The sequence below is a fragment of the Rhinolophus hipposideros genome, assembly GCF_964194185.1.
Source record: "Rhinolophus hipposideros genome assembly, chromosome: 24".
Lineage (NCBI taxonomy): Eukaryota > Metazoa > Chordata > Mammalia > Chiroptera > Rhinolophidae > Rhinolophus > Rhinolophus hipposideros.
Window position 1 is genome coordinate 24,189,012 of NC_138070.1, and position 18,197 is coordinate 24,207,208.

At 37.7% G+C, this 18,197-nt stretch overlaps 2 protein-coding genes across 4 annotated transcripts in view; one reads left to right on the plus strand and one right to left on the minus strand.

Annotated features, from left to right (window-relative positions):
* The window catches only part of SIAE (sialic acid acetylesterase), a 37,870-nt gene extending 35,924 nt beyond the window's left edge, over positions 1–1,946 (minus strand). For all 3 annotated transcript variants that reach the window (XM_081036582.1, XM_081036583.1, XM_081036581.1), the window contains exon 1: positions 1,833–1,946. In XM_081036582.1, the coding sequence (XP_080892708.1) occupies positions 1,833–1,899 (67 nt within the window). In that variant the 5' untranslated portion in view covers positions 1,900–1,946. The remainder of the gene's footprint in view (positions 1–1,832) is intronic.
* Positions 1,947–2,105: 159 nt separating this feature from the next.
* On the plus strand, positions 2,106–17,029 carry SPA17 (sperm autoantigenic protein 17). Its single transcript, XM_081037636.1, has 5 exons — positions 2,106–2,202; positions 3,283–3,463; positions 8,635–8,705; positions 10,736–10,804; positions 16,706–17,029. The coding sequence occupies exons 2-5, from the start codon at positions 3,310–3,312 to the stop codon at positions 16,847–16,849; spliced, it is 438 nt and encodes a 145-aa protein (XP_080893762.1). The 5' UTR covers positions 2,106–2,202; positions 3,283–3,309; the 3' UTR covers positions 16,850–17,029.
* Positions 17,030–18,197: the final 1,168 nt, after the last annotated feature.

Consider the following 18,197-nt stretch of genomic DNA (forward strand, 5'->3'; position numbering starts at 1 on the left):
ACCAGACCAAATCCTTGCCAGCAGGGAGCTTACATTCTACTGGGGAGCTTACCTGTGGCAGGCACACTGCAGATATTACATTTCTTTGGCCTCAAATCACATAGGTAGTTTATGACAGGAATGGAAACGAAGCCACTTGATTCCAAAGTTACTGTGATTTCCACTCTGCCACAGTTCGAAGTGATAAATCAAAGAAAAGTCATTTTCCCTGTCCTCAAATTCTAAGCTGAGTAGACAACAGAACACTACCAAGGAAAGGAGCAATGGACAAAACAGGAGAACAAGAAAGGAGTAGGGATTGGTAACTGTTTTTGTCAAACACAACACTTAATGTTTGATTTTTTTTTAATTTTTTTTTTTTAGGTCTTTAATTTTTCATTTGGGTGTTGGACTAGAAAAACAGGAACTCTGTTCTGCAGAAGAGACCATCATCAAAAGTAGGCTGACAAAATTAGGGCAGTGGTTCCATCTGGTGAGGAACCAGAGGATGCATTGGGAAGGAACACCCAGGGAATTTCAGTAAAATTGGCAATGTTCTAGTACTTAAGTTGGGCGGAGCACCCATAGGTGTTCATTTTATTGTTTCATTGTCACATACGTATAGGGCAGAGCACACATGAGTATTCATTTATTTCATTGTTACATATAGGGCAGAGCACACGTGGGTGTTCATTTTATTGTTTCACTGTTACATATGTTTTGTACATCTCAAATATTACATGATAAACATGGGCACATAAGTAATGATTTGAAAGAAAGATGCCAGGATATGCAACCAAATAAGAAAGAAGGAAAATTTAAAGCATTAATCAATGAAAAATATAGTCAATGTTAACAGTGATACAACAACATGACCCAAAGGCAAAGATAAAATACTCAGTTAACAGCCTTTAATAGAAAAACTAATAAAATAATGGCCCTACTCTCCTTTTTATCTTCTCCCCACCTCATAGGCTAGACTCAAAGGTCACTGGGTGGGGATGAGTCAGAAAAAAATTAGTTTACACTTTTGTTAAACCCTGAAAAAACACATCTGGGTGCTTTTTGGATTCTTAGGTAAAGCAGCAGTCATTTATTTTTCTGCACTCCCAACTGTTTTCCCACCTCAACTTTCATTTCTTAACGGAGATCTTTGTGGTCCACCATTTGCGTGTTTGAAGAAAAAACAGAAACAGATCCAGCATTATCACTTAAACTTTGCATTAGCAGACAATATTCCACCTTCTGGTTTCTCCTTGGATGTGACCCAGTGTCCAGCCCCGCATATTCAAATGACAGGGTATCATCTGGACAACAGTCAAAGGGAGTCACCCTCCTCCCCAATGCCATGAATATTATCCCACCACCAATATCTGTAAGCTGCACCAGAAACCAAAGCTGAGCCTTAAATATTCTGAGCTAGTTGAGGGGGTTGTTACTTCTTAGCCCTAATCACCATTTAAACGTAAAATCTAATTTCCAGCCTGAAGCAAACCCTCCCCCAGGGTACCACTGAGGAGGCAGCACTGCAATGTTTGGGATGACTCAGTCACCTGTTTCCAAATATTATTTAACTGGCTTCGCCCCTCCCCTGCAGCTATTCAAATACCCCGAGGGCCTCTCCACTCAGATGAACCCCATTCTCCCTCTGCCCAACGCGCCGCACTCTAACAGCGGTGGATCGGAAGGAGGAAGCTAAGGGCTGGGGCACCAGCCCAGCAGAATCTGCAGCCCACGCCGGGGGCGGAGACCCCTTCCGGGATCTCCACATGGGGCGTAGTGGGGTCCGCCCAGCCTGGGGGATGTCGGAACCCGCGCAGGCTGACCCGTGGGGTCGGGCCGGGCCGCCTCACCTGCACCCGTGTGGGCCCGCAGTATTAATGGCAGCACCAGCCACAACACAAATTCCGGGCGCACCATGTTAGCTGGGATCCGTCTTCCGGCGCGGACTCAGGCCTCGGACTCCGGGCGGGGGTGGGGACTGAGCAGGGCGGGGCCTGAGGGGCGGGGCCCGAGTGGGCGGGGCCTGAGTGGGCGGGGCAGGCCTGACCCCACCCTTCCCGGCCTTTGCTCCGAGAAGCCGCCGGCGGCCGCCCGCCGGCTCTTATCTCTCCCCTTCTCGGCCGCCATAGTTAAGTAAACAACACCACCAACAAACGGTTCCCCAGCAACGGGGAAAAAAACAACCAGAACCATCGGCACCCGCTCTGGGAGAACTAAGAGGTGAGGCAGTTTACCCCACTTCCTCCCCGAAACCGAGACTTCACGTTTTCCCTTCGCCCGTTGTATTCTGTCCGGATCCCCGACACAGCCCGGGAGCCCTGGGGCCGATTGGGAGCCCCGGCAGCCGGATCTGAAGTCCCAGCTCCTCGACGACCGGCGCCCTTCGACCGCCCTCCGCTCCCCCGACGGGTTCAGGGTCTACCAGTCCTTTTCACAACCCTAGAATGATTCAGGACCTCATCTGGTCCCTCGAAAAACGGTGGTGGGGGGCTCCTCCGTAGAGTGGGCCTTACGAAACCGTCCAGCTTCCCACCGAGACCCCCACCTGCCACAGCCTCCGGCCTGCGGACGGAGGCACCGGCCAGGGCCCCGAGGGTTGCGTGCATACCCCGTAGCCCAACCCGCTGCTGGGCAGCTATCGGTAATCTAGCCCGTGTATTCCAACATAGAAAGGCAAACCTTGGTCAAGACAAAAACCAAAACACCTAAGAATCGCAAAACATTGGATGCTGGGTTTGCAAAATCAAGACTGCCCTGCCCTGCCGCCTGCACTGCCCCTTCTGAGTGTACCAGTGTTTGCAGGCATCGTTTCCGAAGTGGAAGCCAAGGGAAAGGCTAAGTGTGCAACTCCTTCATTTAACAAGTAATTTCTAGAACCAGGACTAGGTTCTACTTGTTCTTTCAAATTTTAGACCCTAAACAGGATCTTCTCAGTAATTTATTACGAATTTTTAACAATCATTCTCTCTTAAAGTCCCCTAGGATGGCAATATTACACTCACGTTTTAAATCACAGAATAGGGACAGGAAGAAAAAAGTACTTCGTGTTCTAGTGAAGAATCTGTGGTTATTGTTATTAAAAATGATTTGGTCTATTAAATAGGTCTGTATTTGTAATATTCTAACTAATAATGGAGAATTCAAAACTCTTCAGAAGAAACGGGTGGACCTGAGTTGTGTTGATTTAAAAACCTTGAAGCCCAGGAAATTTGGGACTCAGAAATAATTTGTTGCCAGAGTTGTGATTATATAAGTCAAATCAGACCAATTTAAAGACAGTACTCTTTCATGAATCTCTAGGTACAATAGGCAGTTTCTTCCAAGGAGATGTCGATTCCGTTCTCCAACACCCACTACCGAATTCCACAAGGATTTGGGAATCTTCTTGAAGGGCTGACACGTGAGATTCTGAGGGAGCAACCGGACAATATACCAGCTTTTGCAGCAGCATATTTTGAGAATCTTCTAGAGAGAAGAGAGAGTAAGCTTTTTAAACATAAGCATTTTTAAAAATAAGAGACTAAGTAAGCATTTGGTTATGGTGAAACTTGCTTAAGATCATCCCTGTGGATTGTTACAGAAAGCCTTTATGAGACAGGTAACTTGCTATTTGAAACAACATGTGCCTTTTTTTACAGGTTCTCTTAAATCACATTACTTCACATTATTGATTATCTGCGTATTATTCAGACCTTCTTGGTTGTATTTCTCATGGACACACTCGGTAGAAGGGGCCCTCAAGAGATCATCCAGTCTCTCTCTCCATTTTCCAGCGGCTGTTCCTATGAGTCCCAGGCAGTTGACCGTGTATACTTACTGGGAGGAGAATTTGTGGTGTTCTTTACATTTTGACTCTTCTTATTTGAAAGTATTAAAAGTATTGTAAAAAATAATTCTACACTTCTTAGATTAAATATATTGGTATTTGCTGGGGGATATGAAACTGTTCTACAATAAAGGCACCGAGAACGGCTTTGAAAAGTGAACTTCCAGCTTGGGAAGGTAATTTATAGTCTTTCTCTATACTCTCAAGGTTCCATCCAGGTTAAGATTCAGGCTAACAGTGACTCTTTGGTTGAGAGCCAAAGCAGAGTTTCTTCACTACCATAAATAAAACTTCCAAATTCCCAGCCTTGAAGGTTCATTACTATCAAGACAGGACCCAGTGGTCAAAATGGGAATTATCACAGCCATAAGTTTTTATTAATAACCTATTCTTGACTGGAACAGACATTTTTGTTTATTTTTTTTTAACATTTTTTTTTATTAAATTTATTGGGGTGACAATTGTTAATAAATTTACATAGATTTCAGGTGTACAATTCTGCATTACATCGTCTATAAATCCCATTGTGTGTTCACCACCCAGAGTCAGTTCTCCTTCCATCACCATATATTTGATCCCCTTTACCCTCATCACCCACCCCCCACCCCCTTACCCTCTGGTAACCACTAAATTATTGTCGAAACAGACATTTTTGTATAAGCTTTAATCATTACTTTTGATTACAGTATTCCAAACGGGTGTTAAAGGCAACTAGAAATAGCAACAAGCAAATAAACATTCCATTTTAAACCATTTTACAAAGGGAGGAAACCTACCACAAGGCTTGAACTGAAACAACTCCTGTCACACTGCACAGCTCCATCCTGGTATCTTCTTTCCTGTACTCCGGCAGAGTTCAAAATCTGCCAGTTTCCTGAATATTGTTGGTCTTTTCCATATCCAGTCACTGCGAATATTTGTTGCACAATCTGAAATTAAAGTGCCACTAAATACTATTAAGAGAAACCCTTAGGGCAAGAGGTAAATTGTCATGAACATTAATTTAATTTTGTTACTATAACTTTAATTTTACAAATATATGAGTAAAATGTCTTTAGTCATTTATTTAATTTTAGACCTCAGAAACATCCCATTACAAAAACATTTGAGTCATTGTGACCAGATCATAATTAAAGCAATTGGTGATTCAGAGTAATGGTCTCAGAATACTATCTCTTTAGCTAATAAAAAATGGGTGAAACTATTTGGAACAATTTTAAGGACCACACCCATTTCCACTCGTGTAAACCAAAGGTGAATTATCCAACTGATAACAAGTATTAGAATTTAGTCTCTCCAAAAGGGAAGAAGAAAGTCCTTTAGGCCAGTCTCTCACACAATGCAAGAATTTCCTTACTAGCATTCCTAATAGGTAATTAATAGTCTCAATTTTTATTTTTGTGACAGGAAATATGTTAGTATATGAAATAAGTAATATCTTTAATCACTGGAAAAGGTGAGCTTTTTATTCAATGATGTTGTGATAAAGATGGAAAAAGATAAAATTGGCTCTATTCCTTACATCATACACCAGGATAAGTACCAAATTGATTGGAGATTTAAATATTTTTTAAATGAAATTATTCAAATACTAGAAGAAAACATGGATAAATTTCTCTATAACATAAAAGAGGAAAACATTTTGCTAGCTAAGTTGCTATAATTACTTTGAAAATCTAAGAGCAATTAGGGAAAAGATAGATGAAATTGACAGTAGTACATGACAAAAATTGCCATAAGGATAATAAAACTACACATGATAAACTGGGAAAAAGTGTTTGTAATTTATATCACAATGGGTTAGTAATCCTAATAAAGAGTTTGTAAAAACAGTGAAGAAAAAAACCAACAGCCCTATATAAAAAATGGGCAAGTGATATGAACAAACAATTCACACACAAAAAATACAAATGGCCCTTAACATATTAAAACGTACTCAAACTAACCCATAATATAGAAGCCCATGTTAAAACTACACCGAAGTACTACCACCCACACCACCCCAATTCATCAGATTGGCAAAAAGTCAAAAATTTGCCAGTTTATTCCAGGCAGGGCTAAGGGGAAATCGGCACTCAACTACAGGGCTGGAGGAGATACAAAATGATACAATCCCAAAGAGAAGAAAATGGCAATATCTACCAAAATTATATATGTATTTAACCTTTGACCCACAACTTCCACTTCTTCACTTTTTATTGCATTTTTATTTGAGGAAGCAACCCAAATATCCATAATGGGATTTATTGAATAAACTGTAGAATACATCCACACAATGGAATAGTATAAAGCTTTAAAAAAAAAAAATAGAATGGGGAAGATCTCCATATGATGCTATGGAGTGATCTTCAAGATATATTAAGTGAAAAACATGAGGTGGAAACAAATTGTTTGGTATGCTACTAATATCTAAGAAAGGGATATTGATATGAATATATAACTGTTCGTTTATATTTTTTAATGGAAGAATAAATCTTTTTAAAAATTAACATTTACCTCTATGGGGAGAAAGAATAGAGTCAAGGGAACAAGATAGAAGCTAGATTTCTCTGAATGCATCTTGAATTCAAAATCATAAATGTTTAACGTATTTATAAGAATAAAATTTAAAGATTGTTAAACAATTTCTAAAATTTAAAAGCAAAGTGAAATAGACTTAACTAGTATTTCCTGGGTAGAATAATCACATAGAAAGGAATTATTTCGAGTGACTATAACACGGTAAATTGATGGTACCTCCTGGTGGACATAGCCTAAACACACACAGTGAAGTGAAAAAAATCTTAAATTATTTTCAGTAATTATTGTTAATATTTAGTAATCTTATTCTGAAATTATTTGTTATATATTATAGGACATAGCAAATAAGTAACTCTCCTACTGTCATTAGGAATAAGATTTTTAGTATAAGAAATATGACTAACAAATATAAAACTAAAATTAATAAAATAAAAATTTAGATCCTGTAATCCTAAATTTAAGTTGACAAATATCAGTGTAACCTCATGATATATTTTTTATTTAAGAAAGGAAAGAAGTATTTTCTAGCTCTTCACATTTTTTTAAAAGGCCTCAAAACATAACTTACCCCTGAGCACCTATCCCTTACACTGTGGATTCTAACTACCATTTCCCAGGAACCAGGCCTTGGAGAACTAGGTAATTCCTTGAACTGTGCAGGAAATATGAACATGAGCCTGAACATGTTGCCATACCAGAAAATAAGATCGAAGATTGCTAAAGTTGTTTCCAAAGGACTGAAGAGCATCTGAGCATGTAACTAAGCACTTACTGGCCAAGTTTGGACAATTAGAGCATCAATAAGAATAATAAATGCAATGGGTTGAAATTCTTCCAACTTGTTCAATATTCATGAGTTGTTAAATATTCATGAGTTTGTGATTAAAAAAAGAAAGTTCCTTGAGAGACTATCCTAAGGAACCAAATGGTTATCCTAAAAACTGGTAAATAAAAGGAAAGAATCAAAACTAACCTGCCTTATTTATAAGAAGTGTATTTCAGGATAACCAAATAGTTGATGAGGGAAAGTTTTTTATTGAGTACTCCCGAAATAAAGAAGAAATGATCAAATTAGAACATTGCAATTTTGCAACCCCTAAAGAAATTAAGCAATCATCAACGGGCCCAAAAAAATTATAGAGAGACAACCAGGTATTATACATCTCCTGACAGAATTACACTGCGCTACCTAAAGTCATGCCAAAAAACAAAATCAAAGATGAATGAGATCGAGCTGTAGATGTAACTAGCAATCCACAGGAAATTTAAAGGCAAAGGAAATTGTTAAAATCATCATAGGAATGTAATAAAAAGTAAACTGGAAAACTCCAAAGGAAAAATGGCCCAATTTCCTCAACAAATTGTCAGGAAAAAAATGCAGGGTGGGAGGTAGGGGCTTTCAATAAAAAAGATTTAAAAGACATAATAAAAGGCTGTACGTGCCCATTGTTTGGGTCCTGATTTGAATAAACCAACAGAAATATCTATATATCTATATATCTATATATATATATATCTATATATATATATATAATCCAAATATATTGATGATATTAAGGAATTATTGATAGTATTTTTAGGTGTGATAATGGTATTTTGGCTTTATATTTTAGAGATGCATACTGAAATAAATATTTGTAGGTGAAGTAACGTGATGCCTGGGATTGGCTTGAAAATAATCAGAAGAAAGGGCGAGAAAATGAATGAAATTTCAGATAAGATAAATCATGAGTTTCTAATTGTTGAATCTGATAACATGCGCATAGGAATTTGTTATACTATTCTCTATTTTCTAAATTTGAAATTCTTCATAATTAAAAGTTAAAAAAAAGTCTGTCTCAATGTAAATACTCCTCCCTGTCTATGTCAACTGACTATATAATATGCATGGTTTTTTTAAAAAACACCTCTCCCATTCTTCACTTTTCCACACTTCCTTACAATTTAGTATTTATTTTTATACATATTCCTGTGTTTACTAATTCATGTTTATAAGTTTTCATACTTATTTATACTTAAGTATTGGCATTTGTTCTGTTTCTACCATTTTATTATAAATTTTATGAAGGCAGCAATTTCAGTTTTTACTGTCTTTCTAAATATACTCAATGGCTCATCTAATGTTTAATTCATCATATATTTAATGATCACTAGTTATATCTGCAGTGCTAGGCTTTGAACAACATTAGTAAGATTTTTAACTGACAGTTATAAACCTGGATTTTGGGAAAAAAACTTTTGTGTTACTATTCTAGATTTATTTTAATGCATGCAAATAAGTCTAAAATTATATTTGTATTATTTAGAAACCAACTTTGATCCAGCAGAATGGGGGAGTAAGGTAGATGACCGCTTCTATAACAACCATGTGTTCAAGGTATGGCCCTGTGAAGCTATTGGATTTGGTTGTTTCTTCTCCCTGGCCTCCAAAACAGAAATTATTGGGATTTCCCCAGAATCATGGAAATTGTGAGAGGCATCACAAATATCTTATTAAACCTTTTTAACTGTGCTATTCTTTCTGATGAGAAATTCTTTTCTAACATATCTGAATCACATACAGAGACATAGTTTAAATTTAAAGATGATCAATGGGAAGAATGTACTTGAAAGTTATAGAATAATTACTCTCATTTATCCAAGTTTTATTGCATATTACAGTGCTTAGCAGTAGCAAATAATATGAATGCTATTTCATAAAATAAAACTATCCAATTATTTCATTATCATTGACATCCTACAATAGACTCATTAGAATTAAAGATAGTGGTATGTAGACTTTTCTCTATAAAGCTAATCTGTTCAGAAACTGAACCTATTTTCTCTTTGGTAGCATTTTTAGAACCAGCCTTTCTCAACCAAGGTTCCTCAGAATAATTAAGCTCTAAGCTAAAGGCACTCATTGCATGTAAGGAATCAATGTCCCTCCTTTATATCTAGAATAATTCTGGTTACGTACCATCCTTGGGAAAATGGAGACAATAGTCACTCAAAATATTCTGTGTTCTGTGGTTCACATAAGGAATACTGGTTGAGAAAAGCTGTGTGGCAATCAACGTTATTGGCATCAACTGGGAGCTTAGGAAAATTCAGTCTCAGACCCTACCCCAGGTCTACAAATCAGAAGTTGAATTTTAACAAGATCCCCAAAGTAAACTGTAGGTACGTAATAGACTGAGAAAGCACTACTTTAGACAACTGATAAAACATTAGCCACAAAACACCCTCAGATATTTAAATTAAAAGGAATTAACAAAATTAAAGTTTTGATGGTGTTCCGCAGTAGATTTGGGGGAATATTTGTCATTTATTCCATGAGTTCACAAATGAAGTTCCAGTATGGCGGTTAGCTCAGTTGGTTAGAGCGAGGTGCTCTTAACAACAAGGTTGCTGGTTCGATCCCCATGTGGGCCATTGTGAGCTGCACCCTCCACAACTAAATTGAAACTACTACTTGACTTGGAGCTGATGGGTCCTGGAAAAACACACTTGTAATAAATAAAAGTTTAAAAAAAAAAATGAAGTTCCATCCATTTATGCCTGCCAGATAATGAGGGTGTTCTGTTTATTTCTATTTAACTAGATTCTCGGTGTTCATGATTTATTGAAGTCAAAGGGAAAATGTTGAAAATTTTAAAATATTTGTGTGTGTGTGTATATATATATATATATATATATATGTATATATATATATATACACACACACAAGCAATTTCACAAGCAATATATAGCAATTTCAGGTGTTTCCCTTTTTCTCTTTTGACTTTTAAAGGCTTTATTTGATTAGCATATATGTCCTTTCTGTTTCATGGATTAAGGAAACTCTCCCATAAGTTGTGAATTATTAATAGTTCCTATGTTTTGTAGCAAGATTTCAATAACCATATCAAAACAGGCAGAGCTAGTTTCCCTTTTTTCTATTGAAATCATTCCCCACAACAAAACTTACCTTTTGACTTAGTTTTTAGTCCACAAACGTTATTAAAAAATTGACTTGACCTCACAATATGCAACACAATGATATTTATTTTGTTTTATTTTAGAAACTGTTGGCATCTCTTCTTTATACTATGTTCAGAATTCATTATAGCATCTTATCAAATTTTAGTATAACACAATGATTTGTTTTTAATACAAAATAATGTCATATACATTCCAAAAGCAAAAGAACAAACTTTTTTTTTATCAATTCCTTGGTCTTTAATATTTGTTTATGCATAGTCCCTTGAGAGTTTTCATTTATTTATTATTTTTACAACCTATTTTCCTTGTTGAAAAATCAGTATGTATTTAATTCCCACTACTTCTCAATAACGTAAAGTAATATTTAATTACCTCTAAACAGTTTAATCCAAGACTTTACTATTTTGGAAATATTGCTTATTTGGTCCTCCCGATTCTTTCTAGGAGCAAGAACCACCTGAGAAAGGAAAGTCTCAGACAGCTACGAAGGAGGAGACACTAGTCACAGCCTTAGTAAGTTCTATTTTTCATGTACTATTGGATTCCTAGAAAGAATGATATTACTCGATTTAAAGTTAAACTCTAAATATGAATCGAGTCTGTTATTCATATTTCTAAAATTATGATATTGCTTTCTAGATAACTAATATCAGTGATAAACTAAAAGGTGCATCATTTTTAGTCATGCCTCTTATAAGGGAAAACTCATTCTTCCCCTTAAAAATAAAATCTTATTTCTCCCAAGATTGACATTTTCTATGTCAATAGATGGAAAAATCTCCCCAAGGGAGAGAACAGACAGGACTCACAGTCCCAGTCTGTTTTTGTGTGTGTGTGTTTTTTTTACCAAAAATATGTGTCTTAATTGTTTACACATTTTATAGCAATTTTAAAAATATTTTTTTGTTTTTCAATTACAATTCACATACAATATTTTATTAGTTTAGGAGTCCAATATAGTTATTAGACATTTATATAACTTACAAAGAGATCACCCCAATAAATCGAGTACCTATCTGACACCATACATAGTTATTAAAATGTTATTGACCATGTTCTCTACTCTGTACTTTACATCCCCATGACTGTTTTGTAACTACCAATTTGTACTTCTTAATCCCTTCTCCTTTTTCACCCATATCCCCAACCCCCCTCCCATCTGGCAACCATCAAAGTGGTCTCTATATCTATAAGTCTGTTTCTCTGTTTTGTTTGTTTAGTTTTTTAGATTTCGTATATAAGTGAAATCATATGGTATTTGTCAGTCTCTGTCTGACTTATTTCACTTAGCATGATAGCCTCTGGGTCTATCCATGTTGCAGATGGCAAGATTTCATTCTTTTTAATGGCTAATTAATAGTCCTTTGTATATTTGCCCAACTTCTTCTTTATCCATTCATCTATTGATGGACACTCAGGTGGCTTCCACATCTTGGCTATCATTAAGTAATGCTGCAATGAATATAAAGATGCATATATCTTTTTCAAATTAGTGTTTTGTGTTTCTTCAGATTAAAACTAGAAGTAGAATTACTGGGTCCTTCTTTGTTTCTTGTTATAGCCTTTGTTTTAAAGACTAGTTTGCCTGGTATAACTATTGCCATCCCAGATGGGTTTTTTTTTCATTTCCATTTTCATGAGATATCTTTTTCCATCCCTTTACTTTCAGTCTCTCTGTGTGTTTCGATCTGAAGTGAGTCTCTTGTAGGCAGCATGTGTAAGGGTCTTGTTTTCTTATCCATTCAACCACCTCGTGTCTTTTAATTGGAGTATTTAATCCATTCACATTTAAAGTAATTGTTGATAGATATGTAGTTGTTGCCATTTTATTATTCACATTTTTAAAAAATTGTTTTTCCTCTTCATCTTAAAGAAGTCCCTTTAACATTTCTTGTAATACTGATGTAGGGGTGATGAACTCCTTTAGTGTTTTTTTCATCTGGGAAGCTCTTTTTCTGTACTTCTATTCTTTTTGCTGGGTAGGAGTAATCTTGGTTGTAGGTACTTGCTTTTCATCATTTTGACTATTTCGTGCCATTCCCTTCTGGCCTGCAGAGTTTCTGTTAAGAAATCAGTTGACAGTCTTATGGGAGCTCTCTTGTAAGTAACTACCGTTTTTCCCTGAAAATAAGACCTAACTGGAAAATAAGCCCTAGCATGATTTTTCAGGATGACATCCCCTGAACATAAGCCCTAATGCATCTTTTGGAGCAAAAATTAATATAAGACTGGTCTTATTTTCAAGGAAACACAGTAACTGCTTTTCTCCTACTGCTTTTAAGATTCTTACTGTCTTTAACCTTTTGACATCCCAATTTTGATGTGTCTTGGTGTGAACCTCTTTGGGTTCATCTTGTTTGGGACTCTTTGTTCTTGAGCTTGTATGTCTATTTCCTTTGCCAAGTTAAGGAAGTTTCCATCATTATTTCTTCAAATAGGTTTTCAATTCCTTGCTCTCTCTTTCTTCTCCTTTTGGTACCCCTAGTATGCAAATGTTTATAGGCTTGATATTGTCCCAGAGTCCCCTTAAACTATCCACATTTTGGGGGTGGGGAATTATTTTCTTTTTGCTGTTCTGATTGGGTGTTTTCTGATACCTTATCTTCCAAATCTCTGCATCAGTCCTCTGATTCATCTAATCTACTGTTGATTCCTTCAAATGTATTCTTCATTTCGGTTATTGTATTCTTCATTTTTGACTGGTTCCTTGCTATGTTTTCTATCTCCGTTTTTATGTTTCCTATCTCTTTGTTGAAGTTCTCACTGAGATCATTGTGCATACTTATGACCAGTGTTTTGAACTCTGTGTCTGGTATATTGCTTTTCTCCATTTTGTTTAGCTCTTTTTCTGGAGCTCTGTTCTGTTCTTTCTTTTGAAACATCTTTCTTTGTCTCCCCATTTGGCTGGCTCCCTGTTTTTGTTTCTGTGTATTAGGTAGAGCTGCTATGTCTCCCAGTCTCAGTAGAGTCGCCTTATGTAGTAGGTGTCCTATGGGGCCCAGTGGCTCAGTCTCACTGGTCACCTGAGCCAGGTCCTCCAGCTGTGTCCCTTGTGTGGGTCATGTGTGTCCTCCTGTTGAAGTTGAGCCTTGATTGCTGTTTGCACATCAGTGGGAGGGATTGACTCTTGGGCTGATTAGTTGCGAGGACTGTTCATTATTACAGTGGAGAAACCAGGGGCTGACCCTATGGAGCAGGATTCGCTTTATCTGGGCTCTGGTGTCTCCCGACTCTACCCTTTGCAAGTATCATTTGTGGAGATGGTTGGGTGGTGCTCCGGTGTGGTCTGAAGCTGGCCATCAGGTGTACTGGTTCTGAGGCCTCTTGGGAGGGGCTCTTTTATAGGCCAAGTTCAGCTACAACCTGGAGCCACTTAGCGTGAGCTACAAAGTGACCTGCAGATGGTTTCCATTTGTGCTGCACTTGGAGGTGCCTGGGAGAGGCTAGGCTGTGAATCAAGGCCAGTTGCCGCTAGTGCCAGGCTTAAGGCTGCTTAGCAAGAGGTATGGGGCACACCAAGGCCGGATGCTGCTTGTAAGTTGGATGGGGTGCATCTCGGAATCACCAGGGCATGGCGAAGAGTGTTAGCCTGGGTGATGGGGGCTCAGATATGGCACCTGCTTTTGTCTGCCCACTGGGTGGTGGGAGGGCTCAATAACAGAACAATGGCTTCTGCCAGCACTTCTATCTGGGAGAAAGCTGCCCCTTCAACCCTTACCCTGAAGACAGACAATTCATATCCTCCCCATATGTCCCTGGGGCCTTTTGCACTGATGCCACAGTACTGGAGTTCAGAGCAAGTGAGTCCATCACTGAGTAAATCCGTGTGCAGGCCGTTTAAGAGGAGCACTTCAGACTGCCGCCACTCTCATCTCATTCAGCCACAATCTCCACTGGTTTTTACAGCCATAAGTTGTGAGGACTTCTCTCCCTTGCACTGGAACCCTGCGCTGAGGAGCCTGGTGTGAGGTTGGGACCCCCTAACTCCTCAAGGGGGACCTCCACAGCTGAGATATTCCTCCCGATTTTTTAATACCACACACAAGTGTAGGACCAGCCCGTTCCAAGTCTTCACCTCTCCTACCAGTCTCGAGGTGGCTTCTTCTATGTCCTTAGTTGTAGGATTTCTGTTCCACTAGACTTTGGGCTATTCTTGATGATGGTTGTTCTGTAATTTAGTTGTACTTTTGAAGTGGTCCGTGAGAGGAGTAAAGCACAGCATTTATCTACTCCACTATCTTGACCATTATATATTTTTGAATTAGTGTTTTAGATTTCTTTGGATAATAAAAGGAAATTCACAGGGAATTACATACCACCAAATGAAATGGCTTTACACAATGTGTCGTACTCACTTTCCATGTATTGCCCTCAATAAAAATGATTTCCTGCCTGACAGCCTTCATCTAAGCAGGAATGACATGGGTAGCTACCTGTACTCAAAGATACGTATGTTCAGTGGTGTGCTAGAGCCAGCTTTCAAGAGAGGATTGTGCACATCTCTACACAACCCTGTGCTCAGTAATGTCACTTTGGTAGCTTGAAATCAGCCACAGGAGGAGTATTAAGACCAATGACAAATAACACAAATCAGGCCTTTTTTTTTTTTCCTGAAGAGCCAGTTTTGAAGCATTGACCAGCATATCACTGTCTATATTCTTCATAGTCCAGGCTCAAGAAGACCAAGCCTAGTGAGAAAGAACTCACACTCCACAATATTGAAGGCCAAACTTTTGAGTTCCTTTTCATGTCTTAATGTCCCCTCAAGGAATACCTTACTTCCTACCCAGTGGGGCATAACTTTATCCTATAACCTTTATAAATTATTCCAGAATTATATCAATACAACTCAGTCACCTAACATTGGCATAAGATACAGTAGGTGGTCAGGGAAGAAGGAAGGGGTGTTATTTCCTTACATCTTTCATCAGTGTCCTTACACAGGTTTTCATGAGTTTGAGTTAAGATCCCATTGATTTCTAGCTTCAGAATAATTTATTTGCCCATATTAGCCATCGTCTCAGGGGATTTTATACCATTTTGTTTGCATTTAAGACTTTAAGAGCTAGATTTGCCTCATTATTTGTGATAGGGAGAGAGGGGAGGTGAACAACCCGAAGGTCTATAAATAGGAGACTGAGTAAATAAATCAAAGTTCATCAATACAATGTAATACAATAATGTTATTTTAAAAAAAGAATAAGTAGAGTTATAGAGTTATATACTGAATAATAACATAGGTGAAGAGAACCAAGATATGTTGTTACATGGAAAAAGTAGTTGCAGAACATTGTGAATAGCATGATCTCAATTTTAAAATAAAAAAGGCATATATGTACCCATATGAGTACTTTGTTTATAGAAATTTTAAAAGGATATATACATTCAACCTATAATAATGGTCACCTCTTAGGGGTGAGATCTGGGAAGGGAGAGAAAACTTTCACTACCAGTGATTCTTAAATTTTTAAATATTTATGCATCACTTTCATAATTTATAAAGATATAAGCTATATACCTATTGAATTGTACACTTAAAATCTGTGCATTTTACTGTCTGTAAATTATACTCAAATATAAAAAACAACAAAAAAGCTAGCTATAAAAGTTAAACCAACCATGTTAAAACTGACATTATTGGACTAAGTAGGTTTTTAAATGTATGTTTTTGGTTAGCTAGTCATTGAGAAATTAGGAAGTTAACACTTAAGTTCATTTTATGTAATCATTATCTTGAAACAACCCATTTTCTATTCTCAACATTTTTACCAAGCTTCAAGGATTCTTACTTATTCCCCCCCGCCCCACCAAAAACAAATGTTATTGTTTGGGAAACTGTTAAATAGGAGCTATTTGGGGGAGAAAAGTGGCAATGATGATTTACTGCAGAGACATATTAAAGAATGACAAAACAAAATGCTTATTTTGGAATTTACCATTTGGCACATATACAACGTGACAATACCGGGAGTGCCAAAAAAATGCATACAAGTAGACACTTTAATCAACGTTGCTCAAGCAGTAGTCCGCAATAATCAGAAGTGTCTGGACACTGATGGTAACCACTTTGAATACCTCTTATAATACAAGTCAAACGTGACTTGTATTCATCTTTTATCGGTATATACTGAGTATTACAATTTTAATACAGTTTTCCTTTCTTAAAATGTGTATATTAAGTTAGTGCAAAAGTAATTGCAGTTTTTGCAATTATTTTTAACCTTTTAAATTGCAATTAGTTTTGCACCAACCTAATACATTTTTTTGGCACCCTCTATATATAAAATTCCCTCAGGAAGCAATTAGATCTCAATTGTTACATCCTTAAGTTGATTAAATTTATGCACTATTTTTATGGCGTCAAAATACTATATGGAATGTTTATGAAGTCTCTTTTTTCTCCTTTTCATGAAGGAATCTTCTGAAGAAGATAAGGAAAAAGTGGAAAATGCTGCTGTCAAAATCCAAGCAGTCTTCCGGGGACACTTAGCCAGAGAGGAGGTGAAGAAAATGAAAAAAGGTGATCTTCAAGAAGAGATAACACAGGAAAACAACTGAGGAGACTGGTTTTGTCCCCCATCCCAACCCGAAAACATGAAAAAATAATCCAAAGCCATCAACGTTGTTGTGATTGTTGTTTTTTTTTCCTTAGGGAGATTTGATGTAGTGAAATAACACTTGTTGCTATTGTGAAAATCTGTCATGAGCATTTGTTTAATAAACATGCCATTGAACACATGCCTCTTGAAGATTTCTCTGAGATCATGTCTTATTTATACTTCTCCCAAGTCTATGTTTAGAGACCCTTGGATTTAGAATTATACAAGTGGAGTATCTGTGTTTTCAGAGATGTCAGAGATTATGTGGTCTAACCATTTATCTAATGAATAATTCCTCTCTATCACATCCCTGAAAAATGGGCTTCTGGCTTCAGTTGCACTCCTAGTGACAGAGAATTTCACTGCCTTTCAAGGGTAGTCATCTTAATTTTTGAATACTGTGAATTATTAGAAAGATAAGCTGAGGCAAACATCTGCCTCCCTGGGTGGCTGGGTGGCTCAGGTGGTTTGAGCACCGTGGTCACCAGTTTGGTTCCCACATGGGCCAGTGAGCTGCACCCTCTACAGCTAAGATGGTGAAACAGCAGCTCGATCTGTAGCTGGGCTGCGGTGCGACTGACTGCCTCAGCCAGGTAGAGCATAATGCTCATAATACCAACATGGACCAGGGAGCTGTGTCCTCCACAACCAGACTGAGAACAACAATGGCTGCTCGGAGTTGGGGGAGGGGGAGGGGAAAAATCTGCCTCGCTGTATGTCTTCATCTATCACGCCTGCACTTAGTCATTTACTGAAAAATGTATTGAGCACAATTCATGTGCTGGGATTTACTGGTGAATATCTGTTCTTACATTCAGGCAGCTGACTGCTTGTATTATTTCGCTCTCCAGAACAACACAGAGTAAGGCTAAAACATCATATTTGAAAAAGAAAGAACGCTATCATAATATCCTAAAGACTCTTTTTCAGCTAAAACTTCCCACATTTCTTTATAAATGGTAGTATCTTCATCAAAAAGTCGCCAACCTTTTCTTTGTCAGTGAACCACTCAAGTCCCACTGCCTTATTTTTAGAAAGTTCAGTCTGTCCTTTTTGAGGCACCCCCTACCATTGAATATTCAGGAAACTGCAGGGTTCCTCTCTTCGACCAAAAGATACAGTTCCCTTCCCAAAAGAAAATGGGGAGAAAGTGGGTTCTTATCATTTAATGAATGCTGTTGCCTTCTACCACAATATGTAGCGGAGGCCAGCAGGCTGATGTAATGTCCTGGCTGGTTCAGATTCCCATCTGCACTGCAGTGCACGTCCCAGACTTTGATTCTAGCATTATACCTCTCAGTTCACAG

What these genes read in the sequence shown, in the direction of transcription:
- SPA17 (XM_081037636.1), top strand. Translation starts at nt 3,310, where the DNA reads ATGTCGATTCCGTTCTCCAACACCCACTACCGAATTCCACAAGGATTT. An exon ending in ATAACAACCATGTGTTCAAG is followed by an intron (nt 8,706 to 10,735) that starts GTATGGCCCTGT and finishes GATTCTTTCTAG; the next exon opens with GAGCAAGAACCACCTGAGAA. An exon ending in AGACACTAGTCACAGCCTTA is followed by an intron (nt 10,805 to 16,705) that starts GTAAGTTCTATT and finishes CTTTTCATGAAG; the next exon opens with GAATCTTCTGAAGAAGATAA.